Source organism: Tupaia chinensis, unplaced genomic scaffold, assembly GCF_000334495.1.
Source record: "Tupaia chinensis unplaced genomic scaffold, TupChi_1.0 Scaffold139757_1, whole genome shotgun sequence".
NCBI lineage: Eukaryota > Metazoa > Chordata > Mammalia > Scandentia > Tupaiidae > Tupaia > Tupaia belangeri.
The window spans coordinates 2,229,084-2,255,255 of NW_006199637.1; the positions used below are offsets into that span (position 1 = coordinate 2,229,084).

The 26,172-nt window shown below is 55.3% G+C and overlaps 1 protein-coding gene across 1 annotated transcript; it reads right to left on the minus strand.

Annotated features, from left to right (window-relative positions):
- Positions 1–230: 230 nt before the first annotated feature.
- Positions 231–26,132, minus strand: CAD (carbamoyl-phosphate synthetase 2, aspartate transcarbamylase, and dihydroorotase). Its single transcript, XM_006162160.3, has 44 exons — positions 25,879–26,132; positions 25,499–25,638; positions 23,448–23,577; positions 21,545–21,687; positions 21,227–21,368; positions 20,901–21,072; positions 20,522–20,707; positions 20,229–20,341; positions 19,763–19,908; positions 19,385–19,516; positions 19,032–19,265; positions 18,693–18,914; positions 18,335–18,523; positions 17,959–18,083; positions 17,654–17,784; positions 13,317–13,429; positions 12,280–12,524; positions 11,809–12,055; positions 11,390–11,488; positions 11,034–11,258; positions 10,762–10,944; positions 10,353–10,571; positions 9,889–10,056; positions 9,159–9,341; positions 8,926–9,030; positions 7,456–7,695; positions 7,194–7,275; positions 6,190–6,356; positions 5,856–6,020; positions 5,575–5,706; positions 5,170–5,371; positions 4,639–4,829; positions 4,410–4,550; positions 4,086–4,187; positions 3,572–3,668; positions 2,917–2,961; positions 2,648–2,817; positions 2,497–2,571; positions 1,790–2,002; positions 1,467–1,592; positions 1,138–1,293; positions 943–1,044; positions 704–798; positions 231–619 (listed from the first exon to the last, which is right to left on the minus strand). The coding sequence occupies exons 1-44, from the start codon at positions 25,958–25,960 to the stop codon at positions 517–519; spliced, it is 6,678 nt and encodes a 2,225-aa protein (XP_006162222.1). The 5' UTR covers positions 25,961–26,132; the 3' UTR covers positions 231–516.
- Positions 26,133–26,172: the final 40 nt, after the last annotated feature.

The following is a 26,172-nucleotide window of genomic DNA, read 5'->3' on the forward strand; positions in this document are numbered from 1 at the left end:
ACAGGACCCAGAGCACCAGCCGGCTAGGCCAGCGTGTTCCTGCCTGGAGCCCTCCAAAGCCAGGACTGAACAAGCCCAGCCGAATGCTCAGCCCTGGACAGAATAAGAGTGCTGGCTGGTGAGGCTGCTCTTGAAACTGGGAATCCGGGCCCTTGTTCTAAAGGAAAAGCTCTGTCCTGCCACATTCGGGCTCCTTGCTAAGGCCAATGTACCCACGAGGATGCAGGAACTAGAGGCAGCTTAGTTGTTTATTGAGTCAGTAGAAAAGTAACTGTACAGACTTGAGGTGTGAGATAGAAACGGGGCAGACGGAGCCCCAGCACCTGAGGCCCCGCCCTCCTGACAGAGAGCTCCAGTCCGGAGCCTGAAGTGTGTGCACGTGTGTGCGTGTGTGCACATGAGCCGTCTGGACGCCCCAAAGTGTCTATGTTCCTAAGGGTGCTGCCCCCGTGGGGGGCACTGAGATTCCTTGCCCGAGAGCTGGGCCTGCAAAGATGAGGCCAAGGGAGCCAGGCCCTAGAAGCGGCCCAGCACGGTGGCGAGCAGGGCCATACGGATGTACATGCCGTTCTCAGCCTGGCGGAAGTAGGCTGCTCGGGGGTCCGAGTCCACCTCCACACTGCAAGAGAAGGAGAGCGTTACTGAGCAGCTGGCAGATGGCTGGCCAGGCCCCCTTCCTGAAGCCAGTCCTGGGACACATCACCTGATCTCGTTGACACGGGGCAGGGGGTGCATCACCACCATCTTCTTCTTGGCCCGGGTCATGATGTGAGGAGTGAGGATAAACTGACCGAAGCACTGCGAGGTAGACGGGTCCCGTCAGTGTACCAGGCGGGGGTGCTACGGGAACACGAGTCTGGGCCCCATCGCGGTCCCCGCCGCCTTCGTGCCCTCTCCGGATGCCTACACCCACCCGACTTCCCCTTCGAGCCTGGCACTCACAGCCTCGTACTCCTGGGGGGAGCCGAACCGCTCCTTTTGGATCCGGGTCATGTACAGCACGTCTGTGTCAGGCAGCGCCGCCTCGATGCTTTCGAACTCCTCCTGGAGGGGAGGCAGAGCCGTGGTGAGTGCAGTGTGGGCTCCGACTGCGCCACTCGTGTCCCCAGGGCCCCTGGGCTGGGCTGAAGGTCTCACCTGTTTGGTGCCACGGGAGGCCACAAAGGCCCGCACGTCCGGAGGCATGCGCAGGCTGGGAGGTGCCACGTAACGCAGGCTGACGCGGTACTGGGTGAGGAGGCAGGCCAGGGAGTGCACTGTGCGGCCATGCTTCAGGTCGCCCACCATTGTGATCTGGGGAGAACCGGCCACCAGCGGGGCCCGTACTGAGCACCCCTCCCGCCACTGCAAAGCTCTCAGCTCCTGGACCAGGATCTGGGCCTCAGCATGTCCCAGACAGGAGAAACTGCTTCCTGCCTCCCTCCTTGGATGCTCCCCTGTGGGGCCGAGCCCTTGCCACCACTCACAGTCATGCCATTGACGGTCCCCAGCTCCTCCCGGATGGTGAAGATGTCCAGCAGGGCCTGGGTGGGGTGTTCTCCAACCCCGTCCCCGGCATTGATCACCGGTCTCCGGCAGTGTTTGGCTGCAAGCTGTGGAAACCAGAATGAGGATGGAGGATGCCGACTTCTGCAGCTCAGAGGCCCCTCCCAGCCCCGGTCCACTCTCCTGGTGTCCTCGTGCATCTGGCCCAACCTGAGACTTGCCGTCACAGAAAAGGTGGGCAGAGGAACCACGAGTCCCTGGGTCCAGCCTTATCAACCCCACCTGAGGACACGGGCAGCCTCACCTCCACCGCTCCGGGCTGGGGGTGCCGCAGCACCACGACGTCAGCATAGCAGCTCATGGTCTGCACGGAGTCAGCCAGGGACTCGCCCTTCTGGACGGAGGACGTGGCCTCCGAGAAGCTGAGCACTGCGCCCCCAAGCCGGGCCATGGCTGCTGCAAAGGAGCTGCTGGTGCGTGTGCTCACCTCGTAGAACATGGAGGCCATGACCTTCCCCTGGGAGAGGGCACACAGGTCAAGGCCCCCTTCCCAACGTACACGGCGGGGGGGGGGGGGGGGGGAAAACCCTCCCCCGGGGGGGGGGCACCCAGGCCAAGCCCCCCCCCCCAACGTACCGGGGGGGGGGGGGGGGCAGGCACGCTCAGAGAACGTGTCATGCAGACCTCCTGTGACCTCCTGAGCCTTGGCATCCCCATCCTTAGTGTCTCTCTGAGCTAAAAGCCATTGTTAAGTGTCCGGAAGACCCAGGAGAGAAGGAAGTCCAGCCCTCCACGTCCACATCTGCAGGCCGATGAGCTGAGTGGGTGGGCGCCCTGGAGCTCGGGGGCTCCAGACGTGCTAAAGATGCCTTGGGGAGGGGAAATTTGGGGGAGGACCTGGGCCTTCAGCGTAGAGAGGCTGAGCTACTGCAGTAGAGGGTTTTCATACACGTGAGGGGCCTGAGGTGGAGAAGACCGCGGGTCCCTGCACAGTCCCGCCCTGACCCCAACCTTGAGGATGTCGAGGCTCCGCTCCTTCTGCACCATCATCCGCAGCGTGTGTGCCACGTTGAACAGATGAGACATCTACGAGAGGCCCCGAGTCAGCGGAAAGGCAGCGAGCAGCCGCCAGGGGTCCGCACGTCCGCCCTCCCCCAGGCACCTGGTCCTTGGTGAACTGCTGGACGGACAGGATATGTTGGCCCACCAGTGAGTGCAGCAGGGGTGAGGTCTGGGGGTGCAGCAAGCCAGGGGCCCCCAGGTTCTGGGGTGACGCCTGTCTAGGTACTGGTGGTGGAGGGTGGCAGGTGCCGTCAGGGGTTCCCATCAGCTCTGCAGTGAGGGACGGGGCAGAAGAGGCTGTCAGAGGGCTCCCCTACCCAGGGGAATCAGAGGTCCCCGAGGTGAGTGGGCGTCAGGGCAGTCTCTCACCTGGCTCGGCCGCCTTCCGGGACGACTTTTCCTTTGGCTCCTCGGCTGTAAACGGGGTAGGGGGACAGGGTAAGTTTGCGGCTGAGGTTTGGGCGTAGCCCTCGGCGTCCCACAACCTCTGGGTCACGCAGTGCCGTGTTAAACCAATTCACACCACAGTGGCTAGAGCAGGTTAGGGGAGGGCAGGAAGGGTTGCAGCGGCTCTGGGCACAGACCCGTGATTCTCCACGGGGCCACGTGGTGAGGGAGTGGAGATGCCCTCCCGGGCCCTTCCCTGTTGGCAAAGGGATCCTAGGCAAGAGGAACAGCCAGGCTCACACCAACCAGCAACCTGGATTTACCCCATGCTCTGCTGCCCCGTGGGATCCCAGCTCCCGGGCGGAGGAACATAGCTGCCCACAACAGAAAAGGGCCATGAGAAGACGCTGCGGGCGACTGCCTTGGGCTGGGGTGACTTCATTAGACCGAGGGGGACATAGAGGATCAGGCTGGCGTGAAGGGATAGAGAGGAGGACAGTGATGGAGAGAGGAGAGGTGCTTGGAGGGGACGGGACAGGTCCTGGGCAACTGAGCCCCCACACTGGCCCCTCGGGATACCCCTCAGGTGGGAAAGAACCCTGGCCCTACGTGCTTCTAAGCCACAGAAACCTCTTACCTGGCAGACCCGGGTCAGAGGCTCGGTGGATGCGGGGTGGCAAGTGGAAGCGGCCATCAGGAAGCCCCGGGATGCCCCGGCGGGGTCTTTCGGGCGTCTAGGGTGGTAATGCGGGTCAGTGTTTTCAAATATAACCAACTCAAGCCCACCTCAAATTCAATCCCTCAACAAAGGCCATGCCGCTGCCTTCTATAGGACCCCACTGTCCACACCCCCCACAGTGCCACTCCTCTAGCATGTGGCGGACAGGATGGTGGCCCCTCGAGGGGTGCACGTGCCCAGTGACAGCCGCCAGCAGGACTTGGGGTGGACTGACGTGGCTGTATGTGCCACGACAGCCTTCCCAACGCTCAGCGTTTTGCAGGACACAGAGACAGGCGGTGGAGGTTTTAACTGTCAAGCCCAGTGCTCTTGCCCCCCGAGCCATTACTCAAAACGTGTGAGTTGTCAGTCCTGCCCCTGGGCGGACCCCCAGACCTTCCCTGCCAGCTTAGCCCAGAAGCCGTGTGGATACCGTGGTCACCTCGCCGGCAGCGGGGGTGGAGGGTGGCAGCTGGGGAACGGCCCCCTGAGGCCACTTCCGTACATCCTGTCCATAGCCTGGGGGCACCAGAACCTGCAGACAGAGGCAGGGGGTGAGGAGTGACAGGGAGCCCACGCTGTGCTCCTAAAGGACTGGAGGGCAGCAAGAAGGCAAGGTGCCCGAGGGAGCCGTGTCCACCCTGGCCCAGCTATGGGCAGCTGGAGGCAGGTGCAGGCCTGCGTATTGAACCAGGCAGGAAAGACACCGGAAACGCACAGAAGTCACCCCCGAGATCAGGCAGAACCACACACGTACCTGCCCGTCGATATAGGCCACCTCCCCTCGCAGGACGACCCGGCGGACGGTGCCCTTCACCTTCTGCCCTTCGAAGGGTGTCCAGTGGGCCTTGGAGAAGGGCATGTGACTGGGGACGGTCCACTCGTGCTCCAGATCCACCTGCCCGGAGGGACACGGTTAGGCCAGGGAAGGCCACGCTGGGAACCCCAGGGCTGGAGAGCCCTGCGCTCTGCCCTGGCCCCCGCACCTCCACGTAGGTGTCCTCCTGCAGGGGCAGGTGAAAGATGCGCCGAGGATTGTGGTGCAGGCGCTGCAGCAGGTCGTCCAGGCTGAGCCGGCCCTCGCTCACCGCCGTCAGCAGCAGTGGCAGCATGGTCTCCAGCCCTGGGAAGCCTGGCGGAGGCTGGGGCCCACACTTCTCCTCCAAGGTATGGGGGGCTGGGAGAAAGACGGCCAACACCTCCACATCTGGGAGGTCACACAAGCCCCATGCCTGCCCTTCCAGCAACCTCGATGTACTCACTGCCACCCCCATGCTCACGTTCCCTGGCAAGTGGAAATGAGAAGGGGGACGGCCACCATCTCCTGGGGCCACACCTTCGCCCAGATGCTCTCCTGTATACCTGCCAGCTTCTGCTCACGCTCACCCACTCTTTCAACGGGCACTTATTAGGTTAGAGGCGGGGGGCCCACACAGCACAGGACCCTGTCCTCGTGGAGCCACGTCCTGGCTGGGAACAAGCCCTACCGGGCAGAGCTAGGAACCGGGTCCTCTCACCGTGGTCAGAGGCAAAGCAGTCGATGACAGCCATGTTCTCCCACAAGGCCTCCACGTCCTGGCGGGAGCCCAGCTCAGGCCGGACCTCCCCCTTCCCAGGCCCCAGGCGCTCCAGATCCTCACGGCTCAGGAACAGGTGGTGGGGCGCCACCTCACAGGTCACTGGCAGCCCCTGTGCCTTTGCTGCTTTAATCAGCAGGATCTGGGGGAGAATGGGGAGATCAAATGGACGCCCCCTAAATGCCCTGCCCTCCAGAGGCCCCAGGGCCAGCCTACTTTCTCGGAGAGTCAAGGAGCAGACGTGCTAAGAGTGCCGGCTCGAGCCTCTCTTCTCAGTCTCTCCCGCCCCCGAGGACTACCCTGACCTTTGCTGTCACTGGGCACCAGGACCTCTGGGGCACTCACCTCCTCCTTCCGTGCCACGTGACATATGTGCACCGAGCGCTGGGTCAGCTGAGCTACCATGAGGACCGCGGCCACACTCTGTCGCTCTGCATGGGCCACAATGGGCAGGTGGGACGGCCAAGTCTCGAAGTGCTGGGGGCAGAAAGAGCTGTGAGGGGGCGTGCGGAGCCCGGTTCTCCATCTCGTCAGAGCCAGGGCTCTCGGGGCTCCCTCAAATCCTCACTGCTGCCGCAAGCTGTCTGATCGGGCTGGTGGCTTCTAGCCACACGTGCACTCCCTACCTCCATCCACTGGGCCACACTGTCCAGCCGCAGCTCAGAGAAGGTGTCATTGAGGTAGAGCTTCAGCCCTGCCGCAGACCCGGCCACAGCACTCAGGGTCCCAGCATTTTCAGAGGAGGCCCCAAGAAACAGGGCAAAGTCACAGCGGGCACCTGCTTCTGCCAGCTGGAGAGGACACACACAGAACGAGGCTCATCGGCATCCACGCCCACACAGACTAGCCCGGCACCGGCAGCCTGGGCCCATGGGCAGGGGCAGAGGGAAAAGGGTTCAGGGAGGCAAAGGTGGCTGTGGCACATGGTCTCCGATGCCAGGACAGAGTGGAGTGGCTCACCTTCTGGGCCAGGGCCAGGGCCGGGCCATCGACAATGGGGGGCCGGGTATTAGGCATGGCACACACCATGGTGACGCCCCCAGCCAGGGCAGCGGCTGTGCCCGAGGCGAAGTCCTCCTTGTGAGTCCCGCCTGGTTCCCGCAGGTGCACGTGGACATCGATCAGTCCTGGGAGAACAGGAGGGCGTCAAGACCAGAGGGGAGTCTGCAGCAGGAAGGACGGGGTCATGGAGAGCTGGGGGGGCAAGGACAATGGCAGCCACTGATACACGCCAGAGCACGCATCTGCAGGAAGCTCCTGAGGGAAGGCACCGTGGACGGAGGAACGAAGGCTCAGGGCGAGGAGGGAGGAGTCTGAGGCCGTCGCAGTCCATGCAGCCCAGGGCAGAGAGACCCCTTTGCCATCTTTTACAAGGGTCTCCATGCCAGATGCTGCCAGAGTCCAGAAGCCAAGTTCTCCCAGAAAGATGCACTTACCAGGCAGTCGCACAAGCTTTTGGGAGGTCATACAGTCAACATGCACCTTCATAGGAGGAGCTGGCCCGATCTGGCCCAGGGCCTGCAAGCGGAAAGCAGGTCAGCTGTAAGGGGATCCCGGGAGACGCAGGAAGGGCTTCTGACCCACCTTCTCTCCACTCCGGCCCTCCTTGTGAGTCCCGCCTGGTTCCCGCAGGTGCACGTGGACATCGATCAGTCCTGGGAGAACAGGAGGGCGTCAAGACCAGAGGGGAGTCTGCAGCAGGAAGGACGGGGTCATGGAGAGCTGGGGGGGCAAGGACAATGGCAGCCACTGATACACGCCAGAGCACGCATCTGCAGGAAGCTCCTGAGGGAAGGCACCGTGGACGGAGGAACGAAGGCTCAGGGCGAGGAGGGAGGAGTCTGAGGCCGTCGCAGTCCATGCAGCCCAGGGCAGAGAGACCCCTTTGCCATCTTTTACAAGGGTCTCCATGCCAGATGCTGCCAGAGTCCAGAAGCCAAGTTCTCCCAGAAAGATGCACTTACCAGGCAGTCGCACAAGCTTTTGGGAGGTCATACAGTCAACATGCACCTTCATAGGAGGAGCTGGCCCGATCTGGCCCAGGGCCTGCAAGCGGAAAGCAGGTCAGCTGTAAGGGGATCCCGGGAGACGCAGGAAGGGCTTCTGCCCCACCTTCTCTCCCCTGCGGCCACAGCCGTTTCATACTGATGCTCTCCCCCATCGTGACGTGCTCACGACACCCCCTCCCACCCCCAAAGTGGCTGCCTCCGCCCCAGCACGCGTCACCTCCACAAACAGTTTGGTGCACTTGATGTCGATGATGAGGGGCACAGAGAAGTCGGCGGCCAGGCGCCGGGTGCGGTAGCCCTTGGTGACGAAGGAGGAGAGACGCCGGCCTCCGGCCCCGCGCATGGACAGGTTGATCACCAGCTCAAAGTGATTCTCGGCCAGCTGCTCCAAGATGCTTCGCTGCGGTGGGCACTCGCCGTCCACAGCCTCCTCAAAGTGCCAGTCCACAGCTGTTATCTGCCAGCCCAGAGCCCAGGTCAGGGCTGACCTGAACCTGGTGGGGGCCAGGGAGGCCAGCCCAGTGGGCCTCCTCCCAACAAGCTCTGCACAACACGCTTGCTGTCCTTCAAGGCTCCATTCCAATACCATCCCTTCTCGCAAGCCCTTCCAGATGAGCCCCGTCTGAAGACAGGGGTGCTGGCCCAGGAGCTCATGAGCAGGAGACTGAGACCCACAAGGCAGGGACAGGGCTGCCTCTATTTGCTATTGGCTAAGAATGTTTCTGGACAGGAAAGGAAGCACCACTGCCTTCGTAAGACAGGCCACCAAGGACTGTGTGCAGTATGAGCTCACATACATGGACAGATCGAATCCTGGAGGGGATCACTCCAGAACGGAACAGTGGCAAGATTTTGAGGGACTCTTTTTCTCCTTGCTTTTCTGTGTGTGTACACACACACACACACACATATATTTTGGAGAAGTTTTTGCTATACGGTGCGTGCGCTCGCCAGAAAGACAGAGACAGACAGAAAGACAAAAAGCAAGAAATCACCCCCTGGGGTGATGGCCATGCTGCAATCCCTTCTCCTCCATTCTCCTCTCGGGATCTTGGGCACGCATGCACACACGCTTGGCATGAGTTTAAGCCACCGGGTCCGGGACTCGAACTGCGGTCGGCTACAAGCAATATAGCCATTACACCAACTGCTGGTCCTGCTTTTCTATATATTTTACCTGTTGTACATGGAATTGAAGACAAGGTCTTCAAAAAGTTTATGAAAAATGCTTACTATGGGGACCAGTAGTTAGCGTAATGGCTATGTCGCTGGACTCCCACATAGTCAACCGCGGTTCGCATCCCGGACCTGGTGGCTTAAACTCACGCCAGGTGCGTGTGTGTGCGTGCCCAAGATCCCTAGAGGAGAATGGAGAAGGGATTGCAGTGTGGCCATCCCCCCTGGGGGGTGATTTCTCGCTTTCTATCTCTCTGTCTGTCTCTGTCTGTCTGGCGAGCGCACGTGCCCTATAGCAAAAACCTCTCAAAAAAAAAATGCTTACTATGAAAAAGCTATACACGGATTTCAAAGTATGTTTGCACTGAAATTAATTCCATTTCTCCATGACCTTCTTGGAGCACCCTTGCACTCTTACTACACCAGTAGTAATGAAGGAGGGTGGGGGTGAGCGTTCTCTGGCTCAATGTCCTGACACCCGGGGGGCGGGGGCAGCGGCGGGGGCCCGTACCTGGACGCCGTGTGCGGTGTAGAAGTCGGCTGTGCCCAGGCTGGCGTAGAGTCGATAGCCCAGGCTCTCCAGCAGCCGCACCCTCGGGAGCAGCTCACTTTTGTTCTGAAACCAAGCAGGACAAGGAGGGTGTTTCTCTTGCTTCATTTCAAGTACAGCCCAGCCCAAGGAGCCAAGGCCATCAGGCCATCCAGCCTGCCCAGTCTCTGGCAGCACGCCCCGGGTTCTGGTACCTTGTAGCTGCCGATGGTCAGCAGGATATTCTTCTTGGGGATCTTAAAGCCAGTGCTTAGCATGGCCTTGAGGTAGGCCTCACAACGACTCTCCCCAAAGCCGGCCACCTCCCCGGTGCTGGTCATTTCCACACCCAACACCACGTCAGCGCCCGCCAAGCGGGAGAAGGAGAACTGAGGCACCTGCGGGACAGTACGAAGATGAGGGGACTGAGTGGGAGGGGCAGACATGGCCTACTTGGCTCAGTCCCGTGGGATAGCAGGCTGGCCTTCCCTGGCAGATACTGACATGTGCCCCGCTGCTTCTCAAACACTCTGGGCCCTCCTGCGGCTTCTGCTGAGTCCATTCCCAGGCCTTGGGCCTCCTCCCAATAAGCTCTGCACAACACACTCGCTGTCCTTCAAGGCTCCTTTCCAATACCACCCCTTCTCGCAAGCCCTTCCGGATCAGCCCCCTCTGAAGCACCTCCTGTCTCTAAACTTGAGCATTTGCTAGAATCTCTATCATGCAGGTTTATCACAGATTGTTCGGGAACAAAGCTATTCTTAGGCCCAACTTCTCTTGCTTTCCTGGAAGGTAAGCTCCTAAGGGACAGAGACTATCATATTACCCTGTGGGCTGGCCCTGTCTGGCACCGACCGGCAGAGTCACGTGTCGATCGACAACTCTGTGCCAAGTGAACTCTCTGCCACTGCTGCTACGGTACCCCAGGGGCCTTGAACTCCTTACCTTCACCCCCACGACTCCAGAGCCAGTCATGAGCCCCACAGGTTCCACCTCTTCCCCCATAATGACCCGGGTGGCCAAGGCTACTAGGTCCACGCCTAGTGTCTTGGAGACGAAGGGGAAGGAGCGAGAGACACGCACGTTGCATTCGATAACTTTCAGTTGGTCGTCCTAGAGTAGAGAAGAACTGGTGAGGCCTTCCACCCGCTGGGCTTGCTGGTGCTACTCCACTGACCTTCACCTTGACCTTTCCCCCCCTCACCCTGTGGGTGAGCAACCCAGGCAGGGCTCCAGGTGACCGCCCGCCACAGACCGACAACACGGCGGGCTCTAGCTATGGACCCTTCTTTCCACATTTCCTGCCTTCTCAGAGGAGGGCAGGAGGCCGCGCAGGGCTTCACTGGCACTGTGCCCAGCGGAACGCGAGGGAGTCGCGGCCTTTCGGTCCCTTCCTTTAGCTTTATTACCTTGGCAATGAGCTGCAGGTTGAAGGGCCCTGTGACCTGTAGCTCCTGGCCTACGGCATGCACAATGGCTTTTATTCGCTCCAAAGTTTTGGGGGTGATGTCTTGTGGGGGGGTCACCAGCGTGGCATCGCCTGAATGCACACCTGCATTCTCCACATGCTCCGAGATGGCAATGGCCGCCACCACACCATCACAGGCCACGGCATCCACATCAATCTCCTAGTGGGGCGACACGGCGGGGTGACGGAGGGCAGAGGCCATTTCTGTCCCACTTGTGCCAGGATGCTCCCTTCCTGTAACAGCCCCAACACCACCCATCCTCCGGCCCACCGGCCCACCGATTCTACAGGACCAGGGAGGTCCCTCCAGGGCTGGGGCTGCCCTCAGAGACGCCTGTGCAGCTTCCCACCTTGGCCTCCTGGATGAACTTGGAGATGACCACGGGGTGCTCTTTGGAGACGGCTGCTGCACTGCTCAGGAAGCGCTCCAGGTCCCCGTCAGTGTAGGCCACGTTCATTGCTGCACCACTCAGCACATAGGAGGGGCGCACCACGCAGGGGTACCCCACAGTCTGGCAGAACTGGCGAGCAGACTAAGGGAGGCAGGGCACTTAGCCGGACTGGTCACATACACCCATGGACAGCATCCAGCCTCCAGGCCCCTCGCCAGGCCCTAGCCCACCTCCAGGTCACTGAGCTCCCTCCACTGAGGCTGGCTGATACCAATGGTGTCCAGGAGCCGGGAGAACTTGAACCGGTTCTCAGCCGAGTCGATGGCTTCAGGGGAGGTGCCCAGCACCCGGCACTGCTGGCGATGCAAAGCCATGGCCATGTTGTTGGGCAGCTGCCCGCCCATGGACAGGATCACGCCTTCAGGGTTCTCTAGCTCATAGATGTCCATCACCACCTGCAGTGCAGGGGGAGAAAGAGAGGGGCAACAAAACGTGGTTAGCAATCAGAGCTGTCTTGCTCAGCACCCTCACCCCTACTTCCAAAGAACCACAGGGCAGCCAGCCAGCCAGCCCCCATCCCTCTCACCTCAAAAGAGATCTCATCGAAGTAGAGCCGGTCGCACATGTCGTAGTCGGTGCTGACGGTCTCTGGGTTGTAGTTCACCATGATGGTCTTGTACCCCATCTGAGATGGGGGAAACAGATTTAGCAGCCAGGTGGGAGGAAGAGCATGGAGAAACTAAAGCCCAAGCCCCAACTCCAGCTTCCTGTGAAGCAGCTGCACAGGCCTCCTGCCTTGGGAGGAAAGCAGGTGCAAAGTGAAGGGGTGGGGACTCATGCATGCATGGAGTGGGGCAGGAGAGATGGCCTAGAAGGCCCCCCCAACCCAAAGCGCTATGACAGAAGGGAGGTATGGCAACCGACAAGGGCCAGGAGTACGGGAGGGCAGGCAGCTGCTGAAGCCAAAAAGAAGAGCAGAGACGCTGGCGTGAAGGACACTCAGACCTTCCGGAGCTGCTGGATGCAGCCGACGGCACACCAGTCAAACTCCACGCTGGAGCCGATCCGGTAGACACCAGAGCCGAGGACCAGGACGTGAGGTGTTCGAAAGCTGAGGTCGTGGGTGGTGCCCCAGTACGTCAGGTACAGGTAGTTTGTCTGGGCTGGCCACTCAGCTGCAACTGTGTCTATCTGTTTCACTGCCGGGCAGATCCCCTGTTCCTGACGCAGCTTGCGAACAGCCAGCTCCGTGCTAAAGGAGATGAAGGGTCAGAAACACAGGCCCTTGGAGTGGGTTACTGACTGCGAGAGACGGGTGAGACGCCAGGGCAGGGGTTAGGAGAGAAAACTTTTCCAGGGACAGAGGTCAAAAACCTCCAAAGCTCCCCACCTCCCTGTCTCTCCAAGGGCCTCTTACTGATCCAAAGGTTCTCTGCCCCACATTTCTCAGCCCAAACCCTCACCACTGTCTCTGACCTTAGCACCGCGAGGGCAATCTGCTTGTCTGAGAAGCCAAGGCGCTTGGCCTGCTGCAGCAGGTCCGAGGGCAATGGCTGTCCGCGATGTTGTTCCAGCAGCTGGGTGTGCGCCGTGATGCGCTTCATTCGGTGCAGGAACCAGCGGTCAATGCGCGTGAGCTCATATAGACGCTCCACCGAGTAGCCAGCCCACAGGGCAGCTGCCACCACAAAGATTCGCTTATCCGTGGGAGTCTCCAACTCCTGATGGGAAAAGGGCAGATGCACACAGAATTACACAGCCGCAGAGGTCAAACCTTTAAGCAAAAATACTCTGAATTAGGGCCAGCAGGTGGTATAGTGGTTACAGCACTGGACTCCCACATGATCAACTGCAGTCCTGGACCCAGTGGCTTGAACATCATGCTGTGTGTATGCGTATGTGTGCCCAAAATCCTAAGAGGAGAATGGAGGAGAATAGAGGAGAAGGGACTGTGGCTTGGCCACCTGCCTCTGCTAGAGAGATTTCTCACTGTGTGTCTCCAGTGAGCGCACAAACCCCACAGCAATAGAACAAAACACTCTAAATCTCCTGTCAGCAACTCTTAAAAGCCTAAGAACACAAGTGGCTGCCATTGTGCTAGGAAAGGGAGCTGTATGCCAGGGCACAGGCTCTGTGATCACCGAAACCTGGCCAGGAAGAAAGCCTGGCTGGCCATGGAGGTGTGAAAAACATGCCAGGTGCATATACACCCGGGCTCCAAACCTGATGGGGTAGAGGAATGGGGGAAAACGTTTGTAGCGTGACTATGCCCCACTTGGGGGATGTTTCCTTCTCTCTGGCCAGCATACATACCCTCCGGTAATTAAAAAAAAAACAACAAACTCTCACACGATGATACATGAGACATTATCTCAAAATTCTCAACACCGTGTAAACATAGCCCATGTCTAACGATGATTCTGCCGGTGGTGCTGTAAGTAACAGGTTCAAGGCCTGAGGCAGAGAAACAGGGTCCATTTTAGGGGTGCTTCTAGGGGAGAGGAGCTGCTTACCTTATCGCTGACTGGTTTTACGGTGTGGTCAAAGCCTACACAGTTCTCATCCACCATGCGCAGGGCCTTCTGAAAGGCCTCCTCGAACGAGCGTCCAATGCCCATGACCTCACCTGGCAGAACAGGACGGAAGGACTGAGTGGGAGCTGCTGGATGTGGTGGGGCTGACCACAACGCCTACAGGTTACAGCCACGTCTCTGGGAGATTCTCAAGGCGGTCCCGTGGTAGGAGGATTCATGGCATTCCACCATTAAGAAATCTTGAACTTACTTTGCCTTCCCATTTTCATAGATAAGTTCAGATTTTGTGTTTATCAGTGAACAGAAAAGTACTATTCTAAAAGGGACTTTTAGAGATTGCAACGTTACAATTTATCACAGGCCCCAACTACTGAGGGTTGTCCAATAATCTGGCTTGCTCTACTCACACTGTGATGACGCTATCTGAAATCTGTCCCATCTTTTAGTATTTTAAAACATTTGACCAACAGGATGACCTCATTCTGAATCTATCAAGAGCCAATCATTTCTTTTTCTTTCTTTTTTTTTTTTTTTTTAAGATTTGTTTTATTTGGGACCGGCAATTGGCGTAACAGCTATGTTGCTGGACTTGCATATAGTTGACTGCGGTTCAAGTCCCGGACCCAGTGGCTTAAACTCAAGCTGGGTGCATGTGCGTGTGCATGTGTGACCAAGATCATGAGGGGAAGGGATCGCAGTGTGGCCATCCCCCCCGGGGGGTGACTTCTCGCTTCCTGCATCTGTATCTGTCTGTCTTTCTGGCGAGCGCATGTGCCCTATAGCAAAAACCTCTCCAAAAATTTTTTATTTTATTTATTATCATTATTTTTTAATTTGACCAGGAAAGACAAAGTGTGAAAGGGAAAGGGAGCAAGCCACCAGGTCTGGGACATGAACTGCAGCCTATCATGTGGGAGTTCAGTGCTTTAACCATCATACCACTTGCTGGCCCTGAACCAATCATTTCTAATTATTTTTAAAAGTGCTGGGGTTGGCAGGTGGCTTGGAGGTTAAGGGCGCTAGACTTCGACATGGCCGACTGCGGTTCAAGTTCCAGACCTAATGGCTTGCTTTCCCAATTTCCCTCTCTCTCTCTCACTCTGTCCCTCTCTGATGAAATTAAAAAAAATAATAAAAGTATTATTTAAAATTCATGTACTATTTACCATAGCTTAACCAATTTACTGAAGGATGTTTTGCTTTTTTAAGTGTTGATCATTTTAAGTATGATGTGATGTTTTCTTTGTTTTGGATTTTCTGCTTAGGCTAAATTTCCAAAAGCATCAGCAACAGATAAGACAGTTATGGGCCTTGGTAAGTATAACCTCTTTATAGTGTATACTTTACACACAAAGCATAATTTAGCCAGTCTTTTGAGAAGCAGGTATAGTCATTTTTGCTAGTAAGCAAAAACAGTATCTCATTTTAAGTACTGATAGCTTTCTAGTCACTAATAATTTCTATTTACTAAAGGAAATAAACCTTTTCTTTCCAGGTCTGCTTACTGATTTCCTTTTCTGTAAAGGTTTACTCGTTTCCCCCGACCATCTATCCTAGGGGCTTCAAGTGCTTTTCACTAATCATTATTTTTCAATTTTTAATTATTATTTTTTAATTAAGTAATTACTTATTTATTTAGATTTGACCAGAGAGTGAGAGAGAGGGGGCAAGTGAGAAAGCAAGCTACCAGGTTTGGGACTTGAACCACATTGACCATATGGGAGTCCAGTGCCCCTAACCACTGTATCACCTGCCATTTCTTTAAAATTGATTTTTTTTTTTCTGAGAGGTTTTCGCTATAGGGCGCGTGCGCTCGCCAGACAGACAGAGACATAGAGACAGAAAGCAAGAAATCACCCCCCAGAGGGGATAGTCACACCACAATCCCTTCTTCTCCGTTCTCCTCTCAGGATCTTGGGCACGCACGCACATGCGCCCGGCGTGAGCTTTAAGCCACCGGGTCCAGGACTATGTGGGAGTCCAGTGACATAGCCATTACGATAACTGCTGGTCCCCTTTAAAATTGATTCTTTAAAAAATTTTTTTTCTTTTTTTTGGGAGAGTTGTTTTTTTTTTTTTTTTTTGCTTTAGGGGCCGGGGGCTCGCCCAGGAGAGAGCGTGAGTTTAAGCCACCGGGTCCGGGACTCGAACCACAGTCAACTACGAGGGAGTCCAGCGACATAGCCATTACGCTAACTGCTGGTCCCTCTTTAAAAATTTTTAAACACTGGGGCTGGCAGGTGGCACGGTGGTTAGGGGTGTTGGACTCCCACATGGCTGACCACAGTTAGAATTCCTGACCTGGTGGCTTGCTTTCTCACTTTTCCTTTCTCTCTCTCACACTGTTCCTCTCTGGTCAAATTGAAATAAATAGATAGAGTTGAATAAAACAATCTCCTTAAAAATTAAAAAAAAATTTTTTGGCTATAGGGAGCATATGCTTGCCAGAAAGACAAAGAGCCAGAAAGCAAGAAATCATCCCGGGGGGATGGCCACGCTGCAATCCCTTCACTTCTACCCTCCTCTTGGGATCTTGGGCACGTGCACACAGGCGCCTGACATGAGTTTAAACCACTGGGTCCAGAACTTGAACGACTTGACTACATGGGAGTCCAGCAACATAGCCATTATGCCATCTCCTGGTTCCCCCCAATTTTTTTTTAAACACTAAGATGCTTATAGTCTTATTGTTACAGGAAGAGAATTATGAGATTTTGTTCTATTCCTTTGTACTGTGGTTATATTAAAAAACCTTTTAAGCTGAGACTTGTTAAAAGAGAAAATGAATGCACTCATACATGTATGCTTAGAAAATGTCTGGAATTATACATAAACCCAAATTAATCCATTTCTGTAAGACAAGATTATAGGTGATTATCATTCTTTGGTTAAGCTATCTTTCTCATTTTTCGATGATTCAGATACTAAAAGTTACAAAGTGGGACCAGCAGTTGGCATAATGGCTATGTCACTGAACTCCCATGCAGTCGACCGTGGTTCGAGTCCTGGACCCGGTGGCTTAAACTCACGCTAGGCGCATGTGCATGTGTGCCCAAGATCCCGAGAGGAGAATGGAGAAAAAGGGATTGCGGGGGGGGGGCGGGGAGTGGGAGGGGAGGCGGGTGATTTCTCGCTTTCTGTCTCTCTGGCGAGTGTATGCGTCCTATAGCAAAAATCCACCCCCCCCAAAAAAAGTTACAAAGCTACAAAAAGTCCCCAAAGACCATATTCCACAAACTCTTGAATAGATGTAAAATATTAAAATGTCTCATCTAGGAATTAATCTTTGTCCTCTTTTCAATCCAGTTCTTTTAGTCACAGTTTAATTATGGCTTCATTCTCATGTTTATTATTATTTTCGATTAACAGAAACTCATCTCCAGAAGGAACAACTTGGCAGTCTGGAAGGATTTCTAAAAATTCTGGAATACTCTCTGAGCTTAGACTTACATGTTTAAAGGCTACGGCCGCTCTGTGCTGTTCGCTGGAGTGCCACGAAGCATCCTATGCATTAAGCTTGGTACATACACATTGCTTGTTTGGGTTGAAGTGTTTTAGAGGTCAGCCCAAGGCCACTAAACAGACCCCATGAAGAACCTGATCCCAACCCACTCTGATGCTGCTCGGTAGATGACCGTTCCACCCAGTACACTGGTCACTAACAGACTTCCTTGTTCTGAAAAAGGCCTTGATATCCTGCTCTGATCCGAACATCATGTTAAAAAGCATCTCATTTAGTGACCATGGCAGAAAGTGCCAGAGGACACGTGCTGAGTGCCAGCCACTGTGCTCCCCTGGATCTGGAATGGTTCAGAGGAAAACAGCAGTAATTGCTTCCTTGAAACGCTAGTAGTTAAGCGAACACAGCACACAAAACGCCACGGGACGCGTGTCGTGGGCAGGGTTTCACGGAACTGGACTCACAGAGCACAGGCAGAGTAGGGGAACAGAGGACCCCCAATTAGGAAGAAGCCCAGCTCTCGGCCTTGCCCCACGACTCACTGCCGGGACCTCAGTCAAGTCGCTTTCCTTCTCTGGGCACCTCAGTTTATTCATTTGGAAAGTACAAGAGGTGAGACCGTCTGCTGGCCAGCACCCCATTCCAGAGACTCTATTCCAACAGAGATTTACCAGATGGCTTGGACTCCCACCCCCTCCAAGTGGGGACCCCTATCTTAGTTTGAAACGTCCCTATTATCTTTGAAAAACCATGTTTGCAAGCAGTCACTATTACAGGAGCTGAAGGGCCATGCCAGGCCACTCGACATTCTGGACTCTTGGTGGGACCCGCCAGGGTAACCTGGGGTGACTCTCACCAACGCTCTTCATGCAGCTTCCGATCTTCGTGCTGACACGCAGGAACTTGCTGAGGTCCCAGCGAGGGATCTTCACCACGCAATAATCCAGGCTGGGTTCAAAGGCTGCCGTACCTCCTGTCACAGAGTTCCTGGGACCCGGCAGGCGGAGGTGCCAGGACACAGAGGGGGGAGGTATCAAGGGTGAGCTTGCAGGTAGCCTGCTCCACCCCCACAGATCCAACATCTCTCATATGCCCTGTCCCGAGGACGTCTTCTTCAGCTTCCCACCCTCTCCCCAGGGAGACTTCTCCCAACCCTTGTACCTGAGCTCAGGCAGGGGGATGCCCAAAGCTAGTTTGGCTGCCACGTAGGCCAGTGGATAGCCTGTGGCCTTACTGGCCAGGGCGGAGCTGCGAGAGAGCCTGGCGTTCACTTCGATGATGTAATACTAAAGGGGAACAGAAAAGGAGTCACCAGACCTTGAAGCTCCTTTCTAGGAAGGATCTCAGAAAGGAGAGAAAACAAGCCCTGTCCCCATAAAGGCAGAGAGCAAAACGGCCCTCCCAAGGCCCAAGAAGAGATGACTCTGGCTCTTCTCCAGGGGCGACAGGGACAAAGGACCTCTTAGCCTAGAGGGCCGAGAATTACAGGAGGAAGCGGTCACAGCCAGCATGTCAGCAACAGCACGTAGAACCTCACCTGCTCAGACTCGGGGTTCAGGGCATACTGCACGTTGCATTCCCCGATGATCCCCAGGTGCTGGGTCACCTTGATGGCTGTCTGTCGCAGCAGCTGGTACTCCCTGTCATTCAGCGTCTGACTTGGAGCCACCACGATGGACTCGCCAGTGTGGATGCCCAGCGGGTCCAAGTTCTCCATATTGCACACCTGGGAAGGGAGCATGCCATGGAGGCCACTGGTGAAGGGAGTTAGGAAAGGGTGCATCCCGGGGCCGTTAACTCTGGGCTGCATCTACCCTGGGTCTGAGGAACACAGAACCCTCCCATACCTCAGCCCTGGGCTACGCTCTGCCATGACACCCGCTTCCAGCACTCACCGTGACGCAGTTGCCGTAGGCGTCTCTCACCACCTCGTACTCAATCTCCTTCCATCCTTTCAGAGACTTGTCCACCAGCACTTGGCTGGTATGTGCAAAGGCTGGTGCAACGAGGGCAGACAGCTCCTCCCTGTTGGAGGCGAACCCGGAGCCTAGGCCACCCAGGGCAAAGGCCGCGCGGACCAGCACGGGGTACCCCAGTCGCTCGGCAGCTGCCTGGGCCTGCACCGGGGGGAAGAGACAAACAGGTCATTGCGGGCTGCCCAGTGGGAGCCAGGGCCGGGAGAAAATGACGTAAAGGAAACAGCCCTGTTCTCTTATCAGACCCCCCACTCGCACCTGCTCAAGGGAATGCGCCGCCTCACTCGGGGCCACATGCTCTCCGATCTCCGCCATTCGAGCAGCAAAAGCACGTCGATCTTCGGTCAGCTCAATGGTCTCCACAGGGGTGCCCAGGACCCGGACCCCATACTGAGCCAGCACTCCCGCCTTGGTCAGTTCCACACCACAGTTTAGGGCCGTCTGGCCCCCAAAAGTCAGTAACACACCATCTGGACGCTCGTTACGTATCACCTGTGGTAGGAGAGACAAGCCACAGGCATAAGACCTCCAGGGTAGAGAGTGGATCAATTTTAGGGACCCGAATGACCACTGCCTCCCTCTGCCCAGCCTTAGGTATAACCCTGTCGCACCTGGGTTACGTAGTGAGGCGTTATGGGGAGGAAATAGACCTTGTCGGCCAGTCCCTGAGAGGTCTGCACTGTGGCAATGTTGGGGTTGATCAGTAGCGTCTGGATGTTCTCCTCCTTCAGGGCCTTAATCGCCTGTACGGACAAGAGCCCATCAACCTCCACTGCAGAAGCGAGATCGCAGTCTTCGACCAACATCTCTCCCCCTTGTTCGCTCCCTGCACTCTGAGTTTCTATTCCTGAACACCTCATCCTTCTGGATAGTCTCTACATCTCCCAGCTCACTTCCTTCACACAGCCACTGTTCACACCTCGGCCCTTCTCCTGAAGACTAAGCATTCCTCAGGGGTGCATGTGAGGGTGGGGATGGACAGGCCTTACCTGAGAGCCCGAGTAGTCAAATTCTCCAGCCTGGCCGATGGAGAGCCCCCCGGAGCCCAGGATCAGAACCTTTCTTGGTGGAGGGAGCCCAGAGCCTGGGGTGAGAACGCCAGGGGGGCAGAGGCGCTTGGTCAGCCGTTCACGAACTGCAGACAAAGAAAGTCATCCAACGTTAGAGCCGAGTGGACTGTGGCGATCACCTAGATTAACCTCCTCACTTCCAGAACTGAGTCCTGAGCAAATCGTGCATCTTATGAGTGGCAGAGGAAAAAACGAGAACCCAGGACTTGTAACTCTGGCGTCTCTCTGAATAGAAGCAGCATAAACATGCTGGCCTGGTTACCTTCCACCCCATCTCTGAACCTCTCAAACACATGAGCTTCCTGGAGCTTGTCCACCCCATCCTGGAGCCAGCCAGGAAGACCGATTCTTAGGTCCACAACCTAAGTTTTACTCAGGGGCTTACCTGTCTGCCCCCCAGGGTTCCCAGCAGTGGCCTCTTTCACAGTTTCCAGAAAGACATCAAAAAGCAGTTCCATATCTGAAGGGCCAGCCTGGTGCTCTGGGTGAAACTGGACACTGTCAAGGAGATCACACCAGGAAACCCATCACTGCCGGTGCCTGCACCGCAGCCCAGAGGCAGGGAGGACAAAGAGCTCAAGGTCACCGTTGGTCACACATACTTTACTCGACTTTCCAGGCCCTCAGGGCGTTAAGGCCGCCATCCCCACCTACTCTGCCCGCATCACCCAGGCTCACCTGAAGAAGGGCAGGCTGTTGTGTACAATGCCTTCATTGGAACGATCGTTGGCGTTGGTAAAGAGAGGAGCCCAGCCCGCTGGCAGGGAGTCCGTTTCTACAGCAAACCCATGGTTCTGGGATGTCAGAAAGCAGCGCCCCGAGCCCACCAGCAAGCAGGGCTGGTTATGGCCTCGGTTCCCGTATCTGGAAGCAAAAGCATGCCCAGTGGGCCATAGGCTCCTCTCACCCTTTCTTCACTGTTTACCAAACCCAGGCTTGCGGATATCACTACTCTCCCTGGTCCTGCTCCTTTATCATAAATACTAAACACCAACTCTTCCTAGTCCCGCCCCACCTCCTGCCACAGTGTGGGCCCCCTCCTCTCCCCAAGTCTCACCTCATCTTGTAAGTCTTGGCTCCGATGGCTAAAGCCAACAGCTGGTGTCCCAGGCATATTCCGAAGACAGGTCGGGGATTAGGCTCAGATAAGACACGGCTCAACGTGGACACCACGCTGGGATAGGAGGCAGGGTCACCAGGGCCATTACTTAGGAAGAGACCCTCATACTCTGCAGTAGGCAGAAAAGATGGCGTCAAAAGCAGTATTTCAACCAAGAGAGAAACACGTGAAGCCTTCACCATTACAGAAGCCCCGGTCTCCTCTTCTTCTCTGTAACTCGTGGCTTTTAAAGACCGGCCAAGGGACAGGCCCCAGCTACTCACCCTGGCTGTCTAAGGCGTGGTCCCAGGGTACCACAGTGACCTCGGCTCCACGCTGGCAGAGGCATCGGATCTGGTTATACTTGAGGCCACAGTCCAAAGCAAGGATCCGAGGGGCACCCCCTGCATTGAATACCTGGGGAGTCTGAGGAATAGAAAAGGGCAACAGCTGGCCGCTGTGACCATGGGCAGCAAACACGCCTGTATCAACCCCGTCCGAGACCTCTCAGGACCCTCCCTCCAGTGCTCACCCTGGCTGTGGGCAGAATGTAACAACGAGAATACAACAGCTGGGAGCACTCTCCCACTCCACCTCTGTACCTTAATAGAGACCTCTGGCACCAGGGGGCGGGCATTGGGGTCCAAGAATGGCAGGGTTGAAGGCTCTGTCCCTTTCTGGACCAGCTTCCCCAGCAGAGACCCTTGCTCCCGTAACTTCTTAGTAAGCTCCCGAGTGTCCACGCCTGTCAAAGTAGCACAGCCTTAAAGATCATCCTCGTCCGACTCAGTCATTTCTGAGTTAGGCTTCCAGAAACACTTCCCTTCCAGGACCTTGAGTCACACAGCTGTTCTATGGGCATTAAAATCCTGGACGGAAGTATGTTACCAAACACGGTTTTTTGGTTGTTGTTTTTTTTTAAAGTTTGCTACAGGGTATGTGAGCTTGCCAGAGAGAGAAAGAGAAAGTGAGAAATCACTCCCCAAGGGGGGATGGCCACACCGAAATCCTTTCTCTTCCATTCTCCTCTCGGGATTTTGGGCACACATGGACATGTGCCTGGCGTGTTTTTCAAGCTGCTAAGTCCAGGAATCTGATCACTGAGTTGGCCATGTGGGATCCAGCGCCTGTACCACCACATCTGCTGGTCCACTAGACAGTATTCCTGAAAGGGCCAGCTCGTGGCCTGGTGGTTAAAGGGAGCTGGATCGCAAATGGCCAACTGCATGGTTTGAGTTCTGGATCTGGAGGCTTGAAAAACCCGCCAGGTGCATGTGCACATGTGGGTAAAATCATGAAAGATGAGAGAGAGACGAGGGCACCGTGGTGTGATTATTCCCCACGGGAGGTGATTTTTCTTCCTCTCTCTTTGGCAAGGCACATGCCCTCTGGCAAACTAAAAAAAAATATTCTTACCCAAAATTTCACATCTAAATTGAATCATAACTTTAGATCTATCCATTTACAGAAAATATCAAGGGACAAAAGAACATGCTGAGGGGCCAGCAGGTGGTGTGGTGGTTAAGGTGCTGGATTCCCACATGGCCGACTGTGGTTTGAGTCCTGGACTTTGCAGCTTGCCCTTCTTACTCTCCCTCTCTTTGGCCAAATTGAAGAATAATAATAAATGGGAACCAGCAGTTAGCGTAATGGCTATGTCGCTGGATTCCCATGTAGTCGACCGCGGTTCGCGTCCCAGACCGGGTGGCTTAAACTCACGCCGGGTGCGTGTGCGTGCGTGCCCAAGATCCCGAGAGGAGAATGGAGGAGAAGGGATTGCGGTGTGACCATCCCCCCTGGGGGGTGATTTCTTACTTTTTGTCTCTCTGTCTCTTTCTGTCTGTCTGGTGAGTGCACACGCCCTATAGCGAAAACCTCTTAAAAAAAAAAAAAGGAATAATAATAAAGTAAAATAAAATAATTCTTTAAAAAAAAGGAAAGAACAGAACATGTGGAATGGCAATATAGGAATACAACAAAATGCAGACATGAGATAAATGACTCTTCATCAAATAGATTACTTTTAGGACACATTATTAACCAAATGTAACATATGAAGCTTACTGAGAACCAGATTCAAATAAGTGAAAAAAAAATTTAGGTAATTAGGGAAATTTTAAACTGGATATTTGATGGTATTACAGAATTGTTATTTTAAAGGTATAATGTTATTGGAGTCAAGTTTTTTTTGTTTTTTTTTTTTAAATCCTTTGTTTGATGGCTACAGAACTATGTGTGGATGAAACAACACACGAGAGATTTTCTTCAAAGTAATCTATGGGTGGTCATGTTGACGATGAAGAAAGACTAGCCCTGAGCTGACTGTGGAAGCTGAGAGGTCGTTGTTCTAGTACTCTTTCCTCTCCACGTTGGAAGTTTTCCATCTAAACAATAGCTCAAGTCCTTCCTCTTGAGCTATCTCACTCAACCTTTGACTCAGGTCCCAATGGACCAGAGAAACCTGGATGCTTCCCGTTCTGGACATCCCTGTGCTGGCCAGCATACCTTGTAGACCGGGGATGTTATGCTGCTGCAGCCACTCGTGCAGGGTGCGGGTGGCATTCCAGTGGCTGGGCGTGGGGCAACTCTCTCCCACCACAAGTCCTGCCACATGGATCCTCGAGGATTCAAACCACTGTTGACAGAAGGAGACCATGAGGAACCCAAGGCCGAGTAGGCCCTGTGATACCATTTCCCACCACATGGCCACAGGCTCCAGAGGCAGCCACGCTGTCATTCCTGTGCTATACCAAGCACTTCGTGCTTTCGCACAGATAGCTCTTTACCGACGATGCTGACCCCTACACGGGGCACTGAACACACCGGCAGGGGTGCCTGACGGGTAACTGAAAATAATAGCTGGTGGAGTAGTGGTTAAGGCAGCTGGATCCCACACAGCTGGCCGCCCAGTTTGCACCCTGGCTCCAGTGGCTTGGATAACATGCCAGGCGTGTGTGTCCCAAATCCTGACAATTTGGAAAAATGGAGGACAAGGGATTATTACTAAAGAAAACAGAAATTTGTTATGCAATAGATAATACATGTTTTTCAAGCCAGAGGGGCTGGAATTTGCACCACAGTCGGCCATGTGGGATCTGGCTCCTAAGGCATCAACACCACTTAAGTAGTGTACTAAGTACCCAGCCCAATGTTGCAGTGTGATAAACTCAATTTTGAGTTGCCAAATCTCATGATTGACATGTTAATCGAATTCACTAAATTGTGTGTTATAAACTAGAACACAGTGTATTTATAGGTTTGTAATTGAGAATGGTCTTTTCTTAGGAATAAGTGTGTCTCCTTTCCAGAGTTCCTCTCCCTAGTGTCAGGGTGACCGGAAAGGCCACTTAAGAATTAAAGGCTCGGGACCAGCAGTTAGCGTAATGGCTATGGTGCTGGAATCCCATTTAGCCGACCGCAGTTCGTGTCCTGGACCTGGTGGCTTAAAACCCACACCGGGGGCATGTGCATGCGTGCCCAAGATCCCGAGAGGAGAATGGAGGAGAAGGGATTGCGGCGTGACCGTCCCCCCTGGGGGGTGATTTCTCGCTTCCTATCTCTATGTCTCTCTCTGTCTGTCTGGCGAGCGCACATGCCCTATAGCAAAAACCTCTCCAAAAAAAAAGAATGAAAGGCTCAGGGGCAGGCTGGTGGCACGGTGGTCAAGGCAGTTGGATCCCACATGGCCAACTCAGTGGCCTGAAAAATGGGCCAGGTACGTGCGCTTATGTGGGATTCTGGGTAACTATTCCTCGCGGGCAAAATTAAAAACAAACAAACAAACAAACAAAACCACGGAAAGGCAGGACCAAGGAGGTTGGGAGGAATACTGCCTCTAGGCTAGGGTGGCTGCCTATTATCTTAACTACTTTTTTTTTTTTAATTACTTGAACTCTCAAAGGGCAATCTAGTTTCCAAATTCCAAAGAAGAAATAGGGGAAACCTCACTGTAGGAGGAATCTAAACTTTCTTACCTGGAGGTAAGACTAATACTGAAAAGGAGAAAATGCTGCAAGGCCAAGAAGCTGTTAATCAATGTCACTGAGGATGATAACCAATGTCACTGGTTTCTGGGTAAACTGGAAAGGCCTGACCCTCCCCACTACTTTACATAATCCTAGAGCACTGATCCAGTCACATGACCCTGCTGCTGAAAACCTTCAGCGCTTCCTCACCAAATTAAGCCCCAATCTGCCTTGGCTCCAAGGCCCTCTCACCCTCTGCACCTAGCCTCTCCGCAGGATTCCTTTTCACTACTTCTGCATTCCTAGCAAACAGCACAGCACTCACAACACTGTCCCTCACACCTCTTGCCTTTTCTTGATTCAGGCTTTCACACGCCCTGTGCCTGGCGCCTGGGCACCCCTAACAATAGGGCTAGCTCTTTCCTGTGCCCTGGCCTGTCCTCCAGGTACCCAACAACTCTGGCTTCACCACATTCATCTTGGTATCTTATTGCGCACATCTGTTCTCTCCAGGATGCCGGCACTTGCCATCAGGGAACAGCTACCGGCTTGATTTGAAAAGGTCACCGAGAAAGCACTGGGTGTGACTACCTTGCTGAGACCGAACTCATCCACTTCATCCGGAGGGATGCCATAGTTGCCGACCAGGGGGTATGTCAGCACTAAGATCTGCGCTTTGTAGGAAGGATCAGTGAGGGCCTCGGGGTAGCCGACCATGCCGGTTTGAAACACTGCAAGAAAGGGGCAAGGCTGGGCTCAAGCTGGGCACTTCGGAACACTGCCCCGCGAGACGGGCATGGCCCGGGGGAAGGTCCTTGGTCGTGCAGGATAAAAGGGACTGAGGCCACGGACGCCGAAAGGAAAAGAAGGGGTGTGCCGGCGGGTAAACGGCGGGGTCTGGGCAGGGCAGGTGGGACAGAGGGGGCACCTGAGGATAAGATGAAGTCAGCAGCCTGCCCCGGCTAGCTTACCCACTTCCCCGGCAGTCGACACAGCCGCCCCAAAGGGCTGGCCCGGCAGGACCGACCCGTCCTCCAACACCAGGGCCGCCATGGGGACGCAGCTCAGAGGCAGGGGATGAGCACAGAAAAGCGGGAAGCTCCGCTAGCCTCCCTGGAGCCACGTGAGGACGGCGGGCTGGAGTCGGTCCACGTGGCTAACGGCGCGGGGCGCTGGAGAGAAGGCGGGCGTGGAAGGCGCAGGAGCCTGGGCCCGCTCGCCAGCGGCAGGGGCCGGCGCGGCGCGGGGGGCGGGCGGGGGGGGGG